The sequence below is a fragment of the Oncorhynchus nerka genome, linkage group LG13 (genome assembly GCF_034236695.1).
Source record: "Oncorhynchus nerka isolate Pitt River linkage group LG13, Oner_Uvic_2.0, whole genome shotgun sequence".
In the NCBI taxonomy this organism is placed as follows: domain Eukaryota; kingdom Metazoa; phylum Chordata; class Actinopteri; order Salmoniformes; family Salmonidae; genus Oncorhynchus; species Oncorhynchus nerka.
In genome coordinates, this window is record NC_088408.1 from 60,914,706 (window position 1) to 60,934,583 (window position 19,878).

Here is a 19,878-nt window from a genome sequence, read left to right on the forward strand (position 1 = left end):
ACTTCAAAGTGACAGTGTGTGTGTGTGTTCCTACCCAGAGTCCTTCATCTCATAGTCATTGGTTGTGTTGTCATAGTCACTGTCTGGCATGCTGCTCTGCTTGTCCAGCTTGGAGGCCTAACATGAGGGAGAGAAAACGAGAGTAACAAAAATGTGTCACAGTGACAAATGCCACTGATAATGCAAGCAGAAAGAGGATATAGAATTATAGATACAATCAATTTCAATGTATCATACTCACAACATACAAAATAGTTTCTAGCAGTGTAGCGCAAACCATAGCATTGTATTCTAGGCCTAAAATGTAACTAGTAGCTGACATAAATTTGACTTTGAAACAGTTTTACTAACAACTTACATCGTTGTATGGCAGTGGCAAATTAAATTAACTAAAACCATGGGAAAGCAACATGGAGAACGACAATGCATTAAACAAGTCAACAAACAAAAGCATGTAAGCACGACAGAAAATCATAGTAAAGCCTTTTCAATTTCATTGCCAGGGTTAGTAAAAAGAGGTTATCCGGGGGTTCAAAACATGTTTGTTTTTTACCCTCACACAATTGGAAAAAATTGCAAGTTCAATGTCTATAAGCTATTGTGACAGAAACCACACTGGACAAATGGAATGGCTGATTGATTGGTACCATGCCAAGTGGAGATGCTAGGCTGGTTCAATGTCTATAAAAACCTTTGAACTCCTGCGTGTAAAAGATGGGAGACTTATAGACGATATTAATTAAACCATGGCGATGAATCAAGGGCCAAATGCATAGTCCAGGAAAAGCTTCAAACACTGCCTCGCTGGCTGCACCCCCTTTTTAAAGGCATATGCCAAGACAGATGAGGTCAGGGATGTTTGAGGAGAGAGAAATCACTGGATAGCTATCACACAGAAAGAAACAACCGCTACGGAATTACATCAGAACCATGATCCATTCCAGATCTCTGATCCAAGACTTTCATTAAGAGTCATAATAACTTTCATGATATGGAATCAAGGTTCCGATCAATTCGGGTCAAAAGTCAAGAGGGGAAAAAAGCACTGTGACCATCTAAAGTTGGCTGTACTCAATACGCAATACTGTGTGGTGCTCCACCCAGCCTGTAAGCGCTTGTGCTGCGTCACGAGACTGGTGGACAATATCGCTTGAGCTGTACTCTAATATCAGATAGGAAGCTTTGGGTGCACAGCACTGACCCCGCACTGTCACATCCGCGCAGATCCCGCCCTCTTTCTGCACAGAAGAGAAACTATGTAGAGGAGGTGCGTTTTCAAAGAAAGGAGCAGAGACAAACACCAAGAGGGACACAGGCCACATACCGTACAGTTACATACCCTTTCCAGCCTAGCCCAAAAGACCCGCTCAAACAACATCCTCATCCTGTCTGCAGGGCAAGATGCCAAGACCCGCACAAACACACACTACAGCAAACTGCCGAAAGTGGGATTAGCTCATACAGGTTGTTTTGTTGATTTCTCTCCCACTGGGCTTGCAGTTCTGCGCATGTCAGTCAAAGGCCCAGTCCAGAAACAACCTCTAGCCCCTACCCCCTAGACACTTGTGGAGATCTGAGGAGATTTGATAGGTTTCAGCAATATGGTGATAGCTCCACCTTGCCCTCTGATAGGTTCGGTGGAATTGTTTTCATATTGCTTTAAATCTACTAAATCCTCTCAGATCTTCGACAAGATCTCAGCAAGTGCCTAGGGGGTAGGGGCTGTTTGCTTCTGGAAAGGTCCACATTCTCAGTGAGGAACAGACTCTTGGATAACCGGAGAGTTTGGGTGTTACTAGAAGGGAGGGAGGGAGTGTGTGCTGGATGAAGCTCACTGGGCGACAGCCGTGTGCTGATTAGAGATGGAGAAAAGAGGTCATCAATTTTTTGGAAATATAGCAAAATGTTGGCTCTGGAGGTGGAAGGAGCCCAAGGCTTTTTTTTTTGTTAAAATTAACATCATGAGGAATGTAAGAAAGAAAAATCTTAATAGGCTGAGCGCTTATCCTGGCAGCTGGTCTCAAAGAGGGTTGGCAAACCTTCACATTGAGATGGGTGTGTGATCTTGACGCATAGTGCTGCTACATTGAAAACCTTCTAGCTGATTGTAACAGGCGTGAGGATGAGGACAGTGATGGTGATGAAGGGAAGGCAGCCCATGGGGTGGTGGTTTGGCTCATGCAGCAGGACAGGTAGGGAGGGAGGACAGGGGCTCCCCCAGTAGATTTGCTGCGTCCCCGAGAGGCACGGGCCAAGCGATTTTTGTCCCGAGACCAGGACAGGGTGGATGGGAAGGAGGGGAGGGATGAAGAGGTCACAAAAGCACCCCTTCCTGTCTAGAAAGGGGTTCAAATTATGTTTGTTTTTTTAAACTAGTTAGTGCTCTCAGGAACAAAGTCTTGTTTCAACCACATCATGCAAATAACAGGGTTTGGGAGCACTAAAATAAAAATAATTATTCAAGAAAACAAAACCATAGTAAGAATGAAGAACACCATAAATTGTGATTATGACAAGGAATTACACTTAAATAACTGCATTTCGATTCCTTGCTGGATCTGAGCATACTGTACCTCAAATCCCATACCTTGAACATTATAAAACATCTAGACAATGAACATGTTTTATTATTTGATATCGCAGAGTACACGTTTGTTTCCTGGACATTGAAAGGGGCAATCCGGGATTCGAACAGCAACAAAGCGTCACCCACCACCGGTTTTGGTGAACAGCTGAGGGAATGGGTCTGGAGAAATGCAAACCCTCAAATTCACAGAGCTTCAGATGAAAGGACAGACCATCCATGAGATTGCAGGGTAAAGCTAACTTTTTTTTTTTTTTAAGTTATAGACTATTGTTAACAATGGCGTGAAACAAACTTGCACTTTGAGTTCTGGCGGTGTAGAACGAATAGATGTGCCAATCCCGAATTGCTCCTCTTAAATACTGTACCAGAACTAAGAGATTCGTGACAATTAGAAAAACACTCAATTCCCGTACATGTTTAATTAAAAGAGAAATGACAATGCACCTGATTAGAACCACAAATGATAAACACTGAACAAATTTTGAATGGGATGTTTAATTCTTATTTGAAGTTACATGAAAACCTTCAAAATATTTCAGATTCAACCTTGAAATAAACAAAAATGGGATCATGACATCTTTCCTACTGTCTACCTGAGAAAATGTCTGAACAGAGTACCTTCGAATGCACCCAGACTTTTCTTTGAGGAAATCGCTGATCTAAACAACATTGGTGAAAGCAATAAGAGTGGAAATGTTCGCACACGTCCATCCACTTAAAGATCAGTGGTTATCTCAAGGAAGAGAGAGGAAGGATGCGTGTTCAAAGGTATTAAAACAGGGCACAGGTAAACATTGTGGAAACCAACAGCCTTGAGAAGAATCCTATGAGCCTGCAGCCATTCAGAGCAGACACCGAGTTGAGAGTGGCTGTGTGTGACCTGTGCGCTTGGCATTTTATTGGCTGATTATCACCATCAGGTTCCAAATAACAGCTACAGGCAAACACTACCGGTACACCAAAGAACAACAGATTTGAGTAAAAGTAGAAAGGAAAGGGAACAATCAGAGAGAGAAAAAAGGACTGCAGAAACGGACACAATGAGATAAAAAGGAGGAGGCAGAGGAGAAGATGCCTAAAAGATAGAAATGGGAGAGGAAATAGCAAAGGCTGGATGCGTGATTTTTACTTACATGAGGTGGGAAGAAGGGTTGCAGGGTGGGGGCACCCTCCTCTAGGTAGGGGTTGTCCCCCTTAGGGAGGTAGGGCTTCAGACCTGAGCCAGTCTCATAAATAGACATGGACATGGGCCGGCTGGCCCGCGCCGACTGCCGGCGCTTCATGGCCAAGGGACTGGAGGAAGAAGGGTCAGTGTACTCTGACCCGCTGCTGATGGGGACCTGATAGATATGGGTGGTTGGGCCCTGCCGCCTGAGAGACGTGTTCTCGCTTTGCAGAGAATGCAGCTGGAAGAGACGAGTCAGCAAATAACACTAAGAGGGCGCTTTTCTTATCAGCGAGCAGGGTGACTTGTTTCGGTCTAGCTTCAACGCATGCTTTATTCTCTACAGGGCGAAATCCTAACTTTCACCTAAGTTGAATTTCACTTGGTCATGAATTGACGTCAATAGGAGACGAAGTGAAAACGTAACTCAAGCGGATGTTAGGATTTGTCCCCATTTCCCTACCTCTAAATGTTCAGGTGTTGGGAACTGTCAGCATCCATCTGTACGAAGCGAAGGCCAACGCCAACACTCATGTCTTTATAACGTCTTTATAAACATACTCTTGTTAAGCATTTCCCCGCTTGTGTTACTCATGCTAGGCATCTGAAAACTCCACTCAAAAAGCAAGGGCTGAGAGCAAGTAGAAAGTGTTGAAGGCAAGCCAAACAGTTCAGATAGATTAGACAGAGACAAGCTATGTGCCAGAGACAGGAGCTATCTGAACTAGATAGGACAGACGGGATAGATATATAGATAGATAGGAAGGAAGGACAGATGGAAAGCCCTCAATGGCGCCCTCTAGGAAACCCTGTGGTCCTTGCTATTTATTCAAAGAGGGCAACAGGGAAGTTCTCTGACGGCTAAGACAATCGAATGTGCCATCAGTTCAGTAAATGCCAGCCCACACAGCCAAATCACATACTGCCAGTTTGACTCCTACTGTCTGTTCCATAGAATATTACTGAGATAATTTATTTTTTATTTTAAAGGATGCACGACCCAGGATAAAGAAGGGGTTCAAATGCACGATCCGGAGCCTACATGTCTGCAACAACAGCTGTTCAGCCCACGACAAGAGCATCTCACCACCGTGTAGAGTCATACCCTGTATTTCTATGGTTACTCAATAGTTCTCGTAAAAGGCCGTTTGTCACCATTTATGCCTTTTTAGGTTGAACAGAGGCTGTTGATTGGGGCAACGACAGTTTGGTCTATTGCCAAATCAAGTGGTGGACCTGCTGTCGGGCTGAAACACACACTCCGGATTGTGACTTTAAAATCATGAAGGATTTTGTATGATAAATCATAGGGGTCATGTGGATAAGGAAGACTCCAATTTTAGAGTCAAACGATAGTGTAACAGCGACTGTGGAGGAGAACTCTGAAAGTGACAGTACTCCTGGGCATTTAAGATCAATACGAATGGACACAGGGGCCCTGATCCTAGATCAGCACTCCTACTCTGAGACGCTTCAGAAATACAGCGTTGGTAGGAAACAATCCGATGTAAAGAGTCCTACTAAAACCACAGCAGAGGACCATTAGAATGTTTTTCGAATGGCAAAGGCTGCACCTGTGTAACAACAAGAGCTGTGTTATCCAACACCTTCGAGAGGAGTATTCTGATGAGGGAACATTAAGGTTAAGAAGAAAATCCTGTATAATTGATGAGCTTGCTGAAATCACAATGCAGGGTCACACAGATAGAACACAAAATAACAACAACAATGCTATGCTTACTATGTTAAGTCACCAGAGAAATGACTAGAGGGGGGAAATTCACAGTGCAAGTGATGTCATGCTGTTTACTTGAGCATGCCTGTTAGTCGTACCATAAGAAAGAACACCACTTTTAGTGTATGATACACTGTATCCAGGGGGAGGGAGACAGTTTCCCACAATAGAGTGGAGCAAGAATACATCTCTTTAATACAAGTAAAAAAATAAAAATGCTAAGAATTTGTCAAGCTATAGAAGCCATTGTCTGAACATGGACTGGCCCAAATAGTGGAGCTAGATGGAGAGCAGTCTTGCCTTGCAGGATAACCTTCCCAGCAGCCTGGTGGTTACCGGTTAGCATCCTCACTCGAACCAGTGTGTGAAGGGAGGTTACCGTGAGGGGAGGGACCAGAGCTCGGCTGACCAACCGCTGTGCCCCCCTCAGTCCAGCCCTCCGTCTCATTGGTCGAGTGGCAGACGGACCGAACGGTGTTAGTGATCTGATTGGTGGATCTCTGCAGTGGGCGGTACCTTTTTCTGCATCAGCCGCAGCTCGTCGCTCAGGTTGCTGTTGACCTTCATCAGCTGCTGGATCTTAGCCTCAGAGGCCGACAGGGCGTTCTTCACCTCCAGGAACTCCTGCACCGTGACAGGCCCGTCTGACAGGTCTGAGTCCAGACTCTGTAGGGGGAAAAGTCAGAGAGGTTGGGATTTAGGACTTGTCTGAGTCCAGACTCGGGGCGCTCATTTTCAGGATAAGTAAGTACTACTTGAAACCCTTTACTTGGTTTGCGTGCCAAGAGATCACATTAGTTACCTTGGTCCGGTCCTTGCCCGAGGGTGGCTCCTTATCCGTGTCCTCGTCAGAGGCCACGCTGTCGTAGTCCGGTTGGTCGTTGTCCAGACCCTCGCCACCACTCCGGCTTTTTAGGATAAGTTCAACGTTTTCTGTAACCACAAAGCAAGTGACCCCTTTCTCATTTCATAGAAAGACATGCGATTTTAATTATGACCATAAGCCATGTGTGTCTGAGATAGTAGGTTCATTATCTTCCAGTACTTTACCTTTGGGACTTATCATAGAGTTCCCCAGCTGTCGACGTTTCGAGTCACTTAATATGTCGATGACAAGAGTTGCAAATTCATGTGCGTTAAATCTCGCAAGCTTTTGCCGTCCCTGGAGAAAAAAGAAAAAAGCCTAGCAAAATGCATCCTCTCCTACTGCATCTGTTGAAACTTCACTGAGGGAACCGAGAATCAGTCATATTTAAAGGGAGAGAGAAAACCAGCAAGGGGGAATGTATTTAACTAAAGCAATCAGTGTCAAAGTGTTAACTAGGGAAGGAGTTGTGCAGCAGGCTTGCCTGGTTTCGTGTTGATGAGTACTCTGGGTTCACAGGAAGGAAAGGCACCACTGTGGTCTCTGTCACCAGGGTGCTGTGGTTCTGTGTCGCCAGCCATACTGTGCAGAACATAGAAGTGTTGCATCAGGGCCATATTCATTAGGAAACGCAAAACGTTTCGCAACGGACAACAAAAATGTGTATTTCTTATTGAATAAGTCTAGGTAGCCCCTCCCTGTTTGCGTCCGTTTGGTGCCAAATGAACACCACCCAGATGTTTGACTGGACATGGTCGACTGAATGCTTAAAAAACATGCACCGGCCGTTACGCCACTACTTCGCATCACCGTCTGTCGGTCTTACCAGCATCGGTCTCCCTTCGGTCCACTTCGTCAAACACGTCCATCGCCAGCTCCTCAAATAAATGATTACTGAGCTGAAATGAAATGTGCGATTTGTGGAAAAAAAATCAACCCAGAACTAGTTGTATGAATATGTTTTGATCACATATGTCTCTAGATTGTAATATCATACATCTAATCCATTCGAATCTTAAAGTGAACACTTACAGACTGGAGTTTCTTCTTTGCCGCCTTTGCCAGTTCTGATAAATCTAAACTGCTATACATGGGGGGGGGGGGGGAGATAAATCTGCTTAGCCTCATGTTGAATGGGAGGGGAAATGGTCAAACCTCATTATGATAAAATACTTACATGTTCCTTATCCATCAAGACAGCAATAAAAAAAAGACAACATGTTTTGTTTGAGTTCAAATATCAGAACTATGCTAAAATAAGTTAATAATATGCTATAATAAGACCAGCCCAACTGTAGCAATTTAGCTCAGATATGTATTATTATGGTGCAATAACAATACTGGGTAGTCACACTATTCAGATTAATAAATAGTTTGACTAAAATGTTTACATGCTTTGCAAGAAGAACAATTTCCCTAATAATCCGGTTTACATGGACACATCTGAAATCAGGCTACCTGAAGGGACTGAAGGGACAAATGCCAAAAATTGTCAATCAAAATAAATGTTCTACCACAGCGACCATGTTATTTTTTGGAAGCCATTTTGATTGAGTTCGGCCTACTGCCATAATCTAATTATTAGTGTGCATGTAAACGTACACAACGATTTAAGGGGAAGATTATGCTCTTGACAACATGTAACAATTGCTTCAGCCTGTTTCATCTCATGCCTGTTACAAAAAGCCACAAAATATGTCCTGGCAGGCTCTAGAGTTGGATTGCACTGTCAAACAGCTCACGTTTTCTTTGCCCTCCCCCCAAAAAAACACATTTAAAACTTCACCCACTCTACTTTTCCTAGAAAGAGCCCCCCCCAAAGTGCTATTTCATTAGTCTGGTCGCAGAATGGTTTAAGCCGTCTCGCCAACTCCTACGGTCATTGTCATTTAGCAATGACAACGACGAAAGGGTTTGGCTATACAGCACAAAGTCTGGGACCAGGCTACTATTTTATACATTGAGCCACACAATGCTTCCTTACCTGTCAGCCATCTGTGGGACGATGAAGTGTTGGCCATTTTTATGATCTGAAAGCAAGCACAGATGGGTTGTGGCGATAAGAAACCTCATGGGAGACACTGTATGCGATCAGTTGAGTAACCCCTGAAACTAGGCTGCAAGCGTTGCGTGTACATTGTTTCTTGCCTGCTATACCAGAACCGTAGAGGCAAACATCTAAAACGCATGCCACTTCTGTGTGTGCTTCAGAGAGGCATGTCTCTGCCCTAGACGTGAAGCTGAAAAAATGACATTTTTAGCGACCAACACTTTGCTTCACTGACGTGCTGCTTCTGTGGCTGGTGTAGCATTTCTCACTGATTACTGTGGGTTTGTTTCAGCTGTGGCTGATGGACGCTAGGATAAGCGGACACGCTACACTTGCAGTCTAATTTGAGGAGGCGAAAGCCTCTCCTCACTTACTAGGCTTTCTCCCACAGAGATAGAAAGCCAGTCTGTCAGTAAGTTCATACTGGATCTCTACCAGCCTATCAGCCAGGTCATGGTAGCCAGCTTGCCTGAGAAAGAGACACACAATAGAAATCAGTTATGCCTCTTTTCTTGCCCATAAAGCCTGCCTGGTCACACAGCCACTAAGACATGAAAAAAAATGACTTTGATAAAATAAGTTTACATCCTAAATGTTAAACTATGAATGTTGCAGTACCTTGCATAGTTGATGGGGGTCTTGGCGTTGGAGTCGGGGGCGCCGGGGTCAGCCCCGTAGACGGTCAGCAGCTCTGCCTGAGACACCTGCCCTGCCTTGGCAGCCACATGCAGCGGCGTATTCCCTTTTTCCTGGAGAGAAGGTAAGACACCACCCATACGTGAACAATTAAAACTGGGGGGGGAAATGTACTAAAACACATAGATAGGGTATGAGAAAGGGTAAGGGTCGGTTCACACTGCTTGCGGACATTTAACTGGTTGTAGCGCAAGGTTGCAATTAATCCAATGAAAAGGTTTCCTTTTTGGCATAGTTTCTTTTCCACAAACAGTGTGAACGGTCCTTCCCTCTTTCTATTAAGTTGCTCTCGTACCTGTGTGGCAAAGCAGTATTTATGGAAGTAACACTGTTGTATTAACATGTTGTTAAGGATATGTTTAGAAGCTGGATTGGGGGAGAAATTAGATCTCTTACTGGGTCAAAGAAATTGGCCTGGGCTCCAAGAGAGAGTAACCTCAGACACGTCTCCAAGTTACCAGTGCGGACGCTGGAGTGAAGTTGCTGAGGGAAAAATAAAATCAACATTTATTAGTAAAATATTGCTCATTCAAGCTTGATACACCTTCATTTAGGGAGTTGTGTGAGCACAGAGTGGCAGATGTCTCACCTTGCTTAAGTCCTTGGCTGTGAAGCTGTCGTCATCTCGACAAGGCATCCGGTGGACAAAAGCCAGCATTTGGTATTTGGCCTTTATGAACTCTGTTTTGTTTGGGCTTCGGGAATAACATAAAACAGAGGGGGTTAAACAGAACAGCAGAGCATTATAGGAGGATTTCAATTGAAGCACTCCCAATTTCAAGCAACAATCACTTTTAGGTTCAGGTGAATTAAGTTAACTGAAGCAATTCAGGTTTCTCCAGCATTGTGTGTTCCTGCTGAAACCCATACACTTTTCATGCTATCATGCTGAACCAAACCAGTACTTTGGCTGATGTGTATCCAGGCCAGTGCAGTTCACCCAGTTCATTTCTCATTTGGGTCTCGAGCTGAAAAAGCTTAAGAACCAATGTACTAGTGAAACTGGGCCAATTGCCTCTCCTTCACTAGTGATCAAACTGCACTCCTGGCTCACTCGGCAGCCATCAAAAATACATGACTCACTGCACTTTGTCCTGAGGGTTGGCCTTGCGTTTACCACTCATCATCGGGTCCAGTAGACAGTGCTCCCATATCGAATTTGCACCGTTGTTGTATAACGTCTGAACCATCTGATTAAAAAACAAAGAGATATTATCCATTAAATGAAATATACAGACCGCCTATTCTATCACAAAAGCAGAAAAAGGGGATACCTTTGACCAAGGTAAATAATAGTGTGTGTGTGTGGAGATCTTACTTGTAGCTGTGTAGGAGCCCATGGTGTGTGAGTCAGGTGACGCACTTGTGAGCTGTGTCTGCCCAGACTCCGATGAACACCACAGCACTCGTCGCAGATCAACACGCCCCTGTTCACAGAGGCCCAGCGAGGCTCTAAGCATAAAGGAAACAAATACGTGTACTAAATAAACACAAAGACAATAATCTGAATATTTCATCACCTCAATTGCAAAGCCTTATTTAGCTTTAGTTCATTCATTCGTAATGCCACGTAGTAAATATACTGTGAAGGACACGTGGGAGTAAATACACTGACACAGTGCTTGTAACCTATTCTTAAAAACCTATTGCTTAATAGTCACTCATTTTAATAACTGGGCAATTCCACAGTAACAGAATTGCAAAAATCGAAAAATATATATTTCACTTCAAATATATTCCAAACAAAAAAAACATTTGATTTCAAAGTTTAACTCTATGCACAAGGAGTACTTTTAACCATTTACACTGAACATTTAACAAAACCACATTTACTGGAACAACTGTGCAGATCGTCGTGGCTGAATCAGAATTAGTTAGGTGACGCAGATAAGATGTATTATCTTATTTTTGTCATTAGAATGTCTTCTTTTGGACTATACAGTGGGGCAAAAAATTATTTAGTCAGCCACCAATTGTGCAAGTTCTCCCACTTAAAAAGATGAGAGGCCTGTAATTTTCATCATAGGTGCACTTCGACTATGACAGACAAAATGAGAAGAAAAAAATCCAGAAAATCACATTGTAGGATTTTTAATTAATTAATTTGCAAATTATGGTGGAAAATAAGTATTTGGTCACCTACAAACAAGCAAGATTTCTGGCTCTCACAGACCTGTAACTTCTTCTTTAAGAGGCTCCTCTGTCCTCCACTCGTTACCTGTATTAATGGCACCTGTTTGAACTTGTTATCAGTATAAAAGACACTTGTCCACAACCTCAAACAGTCACACTCCAAACTCCACTATGGCCAAGACCAAAGAGCTGTCAAAGGACACCAGAAACTAAATTGTAGACCTGCACCAGGCTGGGAAGACTGAATCTGCAATAGGTAAGCAGCTTGGTTTGAAGAAATCAACTGTGGGAGCAATTATTAGGAAATGGAAGACATACAAGACCACTGATAATCTCCCTCGATCTGGGGCTCCACACAAGATCTCACCCCGTGGGGTCAAAATGATCACAAGAACGGTGAGCAAAAATCCCAGAACCACACGGGGGGACCTAGTGAATGACCTGCAGAGAGCTGGGACCAAAGTAACAAAGCCTACCATCAGTAACACACTACGCCGCCAGGGACTCAAATCCTGCAGTGACAGACGTGTCCCCCTGCTTAAGCCAGTACATGTCCAGGCCCGTCTGAAGTTTGCTAGAGAGTATTTGGATGATCCAGAAGAAGATTGGGAGAATGTCATATGGTCAGATGAAACCAAAATATAACTTATTGGTAAAAACTCAACTCGTCATGTTTGGAGGACAAAGAATGCAGAGTTGCATCAAAAGAACACCATACCTACTGTGAAGCATGGGGGTGGAAACATCATGCTTTGGGTCTGTTTTTCTGCAAAAGGGACCAAGACGACTGATCCGTGTAAAGGAAAGAATGAATGGGGCCATGTATCGTGAGATTTTGAGTGAAAACCTCTTTCCATCAGCAAGGGCATTGAAGATGAAACGTGGCTGGGTCTTTCAGCATGACAATGATCCCAAACACACCGCCCGGGCAACGAAGGAGTGGCTTCGTAAGAAGTATTTCAAGGTCCTGGAGTGGCCTAGCCAGTCTCCAGATCTCAACCCCATAGAAAATCTTTGGAGGGAGTTGAAAGTCCGTGTTGCCCAGCAACAGCCCCAAAACATCACTGCTCTAGAGGAGATCTGCATGGAGGAATAGGCCAAAATACCAGCAACAGTGTGTGAAAACCTTGTGAAGACTCACAGAAAACGTTTGACCTCTGTCATTGTCAACAAAGGGTATATAATTCAATTATTAATCAATTATTTCTGTGTGTTGTTATAATACTATTATTCAACCATGCTGGTCATTTATGAACATTTGAACATCTTGGCCACGTTCTGTTATAATCTCCACCCGGCACAGCCAGAAGAGGACTGGCCACCCCACATATGCTCTCTCTAATTCTCTCTTTCTTTCTCTCTCTCGGAGGACCTGAGCCCTAGGACCGTGCCCCAGGACTACCTGACATGATGACTCCTTGCTGTCCCCAGTCCACCTGACTGTGCTGCTGCTCCAGTTTCAACTGTTCTGCCCTACTATTATTCGACCATGCTGGTCATTTATGAACATTTGAACATCTTGGTCATGTTCTGTTATAATCTCTACCCGGCACAGCCAGAAGAGGACTGGCCACCCCACATAGCCTGGTTCCTCTCTAGGTTTCTTCCTAGGTTTTGGCCTTTCTAGGGAGTTTTTCCTAGCCACCGTGCTTTTACACCTGCATTGTTTGCTGTTTGGGGTTTTAGGCTGGGTTTCTGTACAGCACTTTGAGATATCAGCTGATGTACAAAGGGCTATAAAAATAAATTTGATAACAAAGTATTGAGAAACTTTTGTTATTGACCAAATACTTATTTTCCACCATAATTTGCAAATTAATTAATTAAAAATCCTACAATGTGATTTTCTGGATTTTTTTTCTATAATTTTGTCTGTCGTAGTTGAAGTGTACCTATGATGAAAATTACAGGCCTCTCTCATCGTTTTAAGTGGGAGAACTTGCACAATTGGTGGCTGACTAAATACTTTTTTGCCCCACTGTATATGCAGCAGTTTGGGACACCTGGCTCGTTGCGAACTGTGTGAAGACCATTTCTTCCTGACAAAGACCGTAATGAATTTGCCAGAATTGTACATAATTATGACATAACATTGAAGGTTGTGCAATGTAACAGTAATATTTAGACTTAGGGATGCCACCCGTTAGATAAAATACGGAACGGTTCCGTATTTCACTGAAAGAATAAACGTTTTGTTTTTGAAATGATAGTTTCCGGATTAGACCATATCAATGACCTAATGCTCATATTTCTGTGTGTTGTTATATTATAACTAAGTCTATGATTTGATATTTGATAGAGCAGCCAGACTGAGCGGTGGTAGACAGCAGCAGGCTCGTAAGCATTCATTCAAACAGCACTTTCCGGCATTTGCCAGCAGCTCTTCGCTGTGCTTCAAGTATTGCGCTGTTTATGCCTCTCAACTCCCGAGATTAGGCTGGCAATACTATAGTGCCTATAAGAACATCCGATAGTCAAAGGTATATGAAATACAAATAAGATAGAAATAGTCCTACAAACCCCATAATAACTACAACCTAAAACTTCTTACCTGGGAATATTGAAGACTCATGTTAAAAGGAACTACCAGCTTTCATATGTTCTCATGTTCTGAGCAAGGAACTTAAACGTTAGCTTTTACATAGCACATATTGCACTTGTACTTTCTTCGCCAACACTTTGTTTTTGCATTATTTAAACCAAATTCAACATCTTTCATTTTTTATTTGAGACTAAATAGATGATGTATTATATTAAGTTAAAATAAAGGTGTTCATTCAGTATTGTTGTAATCGTCATTATTACAAATATATATATATTTTTTTAATCGGTTGACCTCTAATACAGACAATGCCTTCATCAAACAACACTGTTTCACCACACATCAATGACATGGCAGGAGAAGTTTTGAAACAATTACTGCTTTGCATACAAGCCAGTGAACTCTATGCATTACAGCTGGATGAGTCTGGCACAGCTCCTGGTATATGTCCGTTACGTTTATGGGGGGTTTATTAAGGAAGACATCCTCTTCTGCAAACCACTGGAAACCAGGACAACAGGAGAGGATATTTTTTACGTACTGGACAGGTTTGTGAGATCAAATGGACTTTGGTGGTCAAGATGTGTTGGTATCAGTTCTGATGGCTCAAAAGCCATGACATGAAGACATTGTGGAGTGGTAACGAGCATACAAGCAGTTGCTCCCGACGCCACTTGGGTACACCGCAGCATCCACCGAGAGGCTCTTGCTGCCAAGGGAATGCCTGACAGCTTGAAAGACGTTTTGGAAACTACAGCGAAAATGGTTAACTTTGTTAAAGCAAGGTCTTGAACTCTCGTGTATTTTCTGCATTATGAAATGATATGAGCAGCGACCATGTAACACTTTTACAACACACAGAAATGGGCTGGTTATCAAGGAGCAAAGTATTGACATGTTTTTTTTAAATTGAGAGACGAGCTTAAAGTTCTTTACGGACCATCATTTTCACTTGTCTGACCGCTTGCATGATGACAAGTTTCTCACACCACTGGTCTACCTGGGTGATGTTTTTTCTCACCTGAATGATCTGAATCTAGGATTACAGGGACTCTCCGCAGCTACATTTACATTTTACATTTAAGTAATTTAGCAGACGCTCTTATCCAGAGCGACTTACAAATTGGTGCGTTCACCTTATGACATCCAGTGGAACAGCCACTTTACAATAGTGCATCTAAATCTTTTAAGGGGGGGGGGGGGGTACATATATTCAATGTGTGGACCAAAATTGAGGCTATGATTAAGAAGTTGGAGCTCTTCTCTATCTGCATTAACAAGGACAACACACAGGTCTTTCCATCATTGTATGAATTTGTGTGCAAATGAACTCAAGCTTACGGACAATGTCAAATGTCATATAGAGCAGCACCTGAGTGAGTTTGGTACGCAATTACGCAGGTACTTTCCCGAAACGGATGACACAAACAACTGGATTCGTTATCCTTTTCATGCCCTGCCTCCAGTCCACTTACCGATATCTGAACAAGAGAGTCTCATCGACATTACAACAAGCAGTTCTGTGAAAATGTAATTTAAATCAGAAGCTACTGCCAGATTTCTGGATTGGGCTGCGCTCAGAGTATCATGCCTTGGAAAATCACGCTGTTAAGACACTGATGCCCTTTGCAACCACATACCTATGTGAGAGTGGATTCTCGGCCCTCACTAGCATGAAAACTAAATACAGGCACAGACTGTGTGTGGAAAATTATTTAAGATGGAGACTCTCTCCAATACAACCCAACATTGCAGAGTTATGTGCATCCTTTCAAGCACACCCTTCTCATTAACCTGTGGTGAGTTACTCACAATTTTCAATGAAAAAAATAAGGTTTTAAATGTAAGATGGTTAAATAAAAAGAGCAAAATTATTGATTATTATTTGTTCCCTGGTCCTATAAGAGCTCTTTGTCAATTCCCACAAGCCAGGTTGTGACAAAAACTCACTCATTTTTATGTTTAATAAATGTATCGTATAGTGTGTGTGTGTGGCAGGCTTACAATGATGGCAAAAAAACAACATTTGAGAGTGCGCTGACCCTGGTGCTAGAGGGGGTACGCAGCTGGAGGTTGAATGTTTGAAGGGGTACGGGACTATAAAAAGTTAGGGAACCACTGCCTTAGACCTATCAATTAGTTAGTGTTCATCTTTACTTGTTACTTCTGTGAACTTTCATTATTCTCCCTCACGAGGGAGAGAAATGAGAAAATATCTTAAAGATGTGGGTTTTGGTAACGGAATTTCATGTTTCTTAAAACTTACAGAAGGCAGAAACATTTCTCCAAAAACAAATTCTTGATATTAATTGGCAGGGGTCTATTTACATCAACATTGTGTTTTGCCTTATTTGGAAAACTTTTAAAGACTTAGTCCTGGTAGTTGTTTACCAAGACTCATTTTCCATCTATTTGACCAGAAATCTAAGCATTTGCTTACTCCACATTTTGAGGATGGAAAATGGTTCTGAACTCATGGATACCATTTGTATGTCTCTGCGTGAAGTTTGAAAGAAGTTGCTAACCAGCGCTAGCGCCATTGCTAACTTGCGCTAGCACAAAGTCTATGAGTATCTGTGAAAATGCTACCAGACACCAATATACTTCCAGTCATTGTGCTAATGCTCAATAGCATTGGCTTACAAAACTACTTCTAATTTCATACTGGACACAAACATAGAAATGGTTCTGACTCTAGGGAAGTACAATTAGGGCCCCATTGCCAAAATCCCAAAGTGTCCTTTTTATGTCCAGAGAAGTTTCTGAAATCCATCTTCAAGCTAACACTTAAGGCGTCCACATGCTTCCCAGCCGAAACAGTTTGGAAGTTTGTGCATATAGCATGAAAACATTTTGTGTCGTTCTCATTCGTTTAAAAAAAAACTTCGGTAAGGGTTTTTCCGGGGTTGTTCAGGCACAAAACATTTGAGGCAAGCCGGAGTCGGTATCCGAAGTCTACACCCCTTCGTCAGTGATTGGTCAGCAGTAAGGATTTTTCAGTAAAGTCTTTGTCATTCAACGAGAGACGACTCGTTTTCATGCACGTTTTTTCATTGAGAAATACTGCACCAATCAAACATCTTAGATGTAAAATTGCATGACTAAGCTCTCCTCAGCAAAAACGTTATAATTAGTGACAGATTTCTTGAATTAGATTATTTCTGACTATTTTGAGGAAGTGGATACTGTCTACAGCGTCTCAAAATGAACAAACAGTGCAATTGACACGTAAAAAATATATATATATAGTTTTTCAACAAAAGGTCTTTTAAGAAAGTATCCAAGCACACTCGTTTGGTTCGCCTAGCCGCCTTCGGCTAGCTGAACTGAAGCATGCTGATGTCTTTAAACAATCACAGCTTATCTTGGTTTCTTACACGTTCCTTATGATTGGGTTTTTCCACTGCTCCTCACATTCATTATTCAAATATCTGGCATGCCGCCTTTGGCCTCTAGGCCACTTCACGTCTCACTCAGCTGCGAACTTACTTTGGCCCCAGCCTCTCCATTCTTGTGGCATCCCAGTTAGGCTACATTGACGGGACAGCCGATCCAGACACACCTTTGGAACCTATACGCCGGAGGTCGAACTGGTCCTGTTTAGATGCCTTTGTTGATTAAGGAAACCCTATTTAGGCTCATGTAACCTGGAGACAACCTCGGGGCACACTATTCTGATAGCAGATAAGAGTGAGGCATCTAGTCTGGTCAGTTAACTTATTGTGAGTTTTTTTCATAGCTGGCATATGCAGTGCATTCGGAAAGTATTACGACCCCTTGACTTTGTCCACATTTTGTTACATTACAGCCTTATTCTAAAATGCTTTTTTTTATTTTTTATTGTCATCAATCTACACACAATACCCCATAATGACAAAGAAAAGTTATTGTGCAAATGCATAAAAAATTGTTTTATTTACATAAGTATTCAGAGCCTTTGCTCAGGACTTTGTTGAAGCACCTTTAGCAGCGATTACAGCCTCGCGTCGTCTTGGGTATGACGCTACAAGCTTGGCACACCTGTATTTGGGGAGTTTCTCCCATTCCTCTCTGCAGATCCTCTCATGCTCTGTCAGGTTGGATGGTGAGTGTCGCTGCACAGCTATTTTCAATTCTCTCCAGAGATGTTCAATCGGGTTCAAGCCCGGGTTCTGGCTGGGCCACTCAAGGATATTCAGAGACTTGCCCCAAAGCCACTCCCGCATTGTCTTGGCTGTGTGCTTAAGGTCGTTGTCCTGTTGGAAGGTGAACCTTCACCCCAGTCTGAGGTCCTGAGCAGGTTTTCATCAAGGATCTCTATACTTTGCCCCGTTTATCTTTCTCTCAATCCTGACTAGTCTCCCAGTCTCTGTCGCTGAAAAACATCCCCACAGCACGATGCTGCCACCACCATAGGTATGGTGCCAGGTTTCCTCCAGATGTGACGCTTGGCATTTAGTCCAGAGTTCAATCTTGGTTTCATCAGACCAGAGAATCTTGTTTCTCATGGTCTGAGTCCTTTAGGTGCCTTTTGGCAAACTCCAAGCAGGCTGTCATGTGCCTTTTACTGAGGAATAGCTTCCATCTGGCCACTCTAACATAAAGGCCTAATTGGTGGTGTGCTGCAGAGATGGTTATCCTTCTTGAAGGTTCTCCCATCTCTACAGAGAAACTCTTGAGCTCTGTCAAAGTGACCATCAGGTCCTTGGTCAGCTCTAGGAAGAGTCTTGGTTGTTCCAAACTTCTTCCATTTAAGAATTATGGAAGCCACTGTGTTCTTGGGGACCTTCAATGCTGCAGAAATGTTTTGGTACCCTTCCCCAGATTTGTGTCTTGACACAATCCTGTCTTCGAGTGCTTCGATCCCATGGCTTGGTTTTTTGCTCTGACATGCACTGTCAACTGTGGGACCTTATATAGACAGGTGTGTGCCTTTCCAAACCATGTCCAATCAATTGAATTTACCACAGGTGGACTCCAATCAAGTTGTAGAAACATCAAGTATGATCAATGGAAACAAGATACACCTGAGCTCAATTTTGAGTCTCATAGCAAAGGGTCTGAATACTTATGTAAATAAGGCATCTGTTTTTAATTTTGTATAAATTAGAAAAAAAATGTTTTTAAACTGTTTTTGCTTTGTCATTATTGGGTAGTGTGTGTAGATTGATAAGGAAAAACATTTATTGAATTAATTTTAGAATAAGGGTGTAACATAACAAAATGTGGAAAGGGGGAAGAGGTCTGAATACTATCCAAATGCACTGTAATTACAATGCTAGTAATAAGAAATAGCAAATAGCTCCCATATACACTCAGTGTCCAGTTTATTAGGTATACCATCCCGTTCACAAAAATGGTTTGCTCCTACAGACTGAGTCACGTGGCAGTGGTTTGCTATATAAAGCAGCCATACAGGCATCCAGTTACTTTTCAATTGGCTGTTAGAATGGGCAAAAAGAGGCTGGTGGCAGTGGTGTAACTGTGTGTGGAATGTTTTCCTGGCACACGTTAAGTTCCTTGATACCAATTGAGCAATGTTTCCATGCCCCAGAGAATTCAGGCTGTTCTGGAGGCAAAGGGGGGTCTAACCCAGTACTAGATGGGTTGACCTAATAAACTGGCCATTGAGTGTAATTGGCCTATAGCGATAGATATATATCTATCTATAACCCTAAACTGTGCAACCCCCAGTTCACTACATTTAGGTAGTGACGTCATGCAGAATGCAAAGGGGAAGTTAAACCACACACTTCCATATATGGACAGTGTCAAAGAGACTGCACCAACATCTCGTCCTCTTGTGTTTTGTAGCTGAGAGAGCAAAAGAGACATTTCCTCTTTCACCTACTTCCGTACAACCAGCCACAAAATATATGCACTTCACAGGCATGTGCACTCCACTAACCAATACATGGGGATGGTAGTCTCATTCTAGACTCATGATGTATTGCAGGGGTCTGAGTGGATATAATGACAAAAGGACTGTGCAAGAGACATTCAGCGTAGATCACACAAAGCTTCAAAGAGGATCGCTAACTGCAGAGAGAAATGAAACTTGTTTGAACTTGTGCATACCGTGCTGCTGGTAAAGTAACAGCAAACACAGAGAGAGGGAGGGATAGG

General features: G+C 42.8%; 1 protein-coding gene across 4 annotated transcripts in view; it reads right to left on the minus strand.

Annotated features, from left to right (window-relative positions):
* The window catches only part of LOC115139772 (ARF GTPase-activating protein GIT2-like), a 33,775-nt gene that overhangs the window by 3,452 nt on the left and 10,445 nt on the right, over window positions 1-19,878 (minus strand). For 2 of the 4 annotated variants that reach the window (XM_029677527.2, XM_029677525.2), the window contains exons 2-15: window positions 10,417-10,550; window positions 10,182-10,288; window positions 9,688-9,793; window positions 9,495-9,581; window positions 9,021-9,151; window positions 8,777-8,871; window positions 8,337-8,382; window positions 7,385-7,436; window positions 7,179-7,251; window positions 6,837-6,934; window positions 6,538-6,649; window positions 6,290-6,420; window positions 6,004-6,153; window positions 35-117 (exon numbers count right to left, since the gene is read on the minus strand). In XM_029677527.2, coding sequence (XP_029533387.1) covers window positions 35-117; window positions 6,004-6,153; window positions 6,290-6,420; window positions 6,538-6,649; window positions 6,837-6,934; window positions 7,179-7,251; window positions 7,385-7,436; window positions 8,337-8,382; window positions 8,777-8,871; window positions 9,021-9,151; window positions 9,495-9,581; window positions 9,688-9,793; window positions 10,182-10,288; window positions 10,417-10,550 — 1,405 coding nt within the window. Of the gene's footprint in view, window positions 1-34; window positions 118-2,246; window positions 2,337-3,720; window positions 3,994-6,003; window positions 6,154-6,289; window positions 6,421-6,537; window positions 6,650-6,836; window positions 6,935-7,178; window positions 7,252-7,384; window positions 7,437-8,336; window positions 8,383-8,776; window positions 8,872-9,020; window positions 9,152-9,494; window positions 9,582-9,687; window positions 9,794-10,181; window positions 10,289-10,416; window positions 10,551-19,878 lie in introns of all 4 variants that reach the window. The other 2 variants (XM_029677528.2, XM_029677526.2) reach the window with 2 other exon arrangements.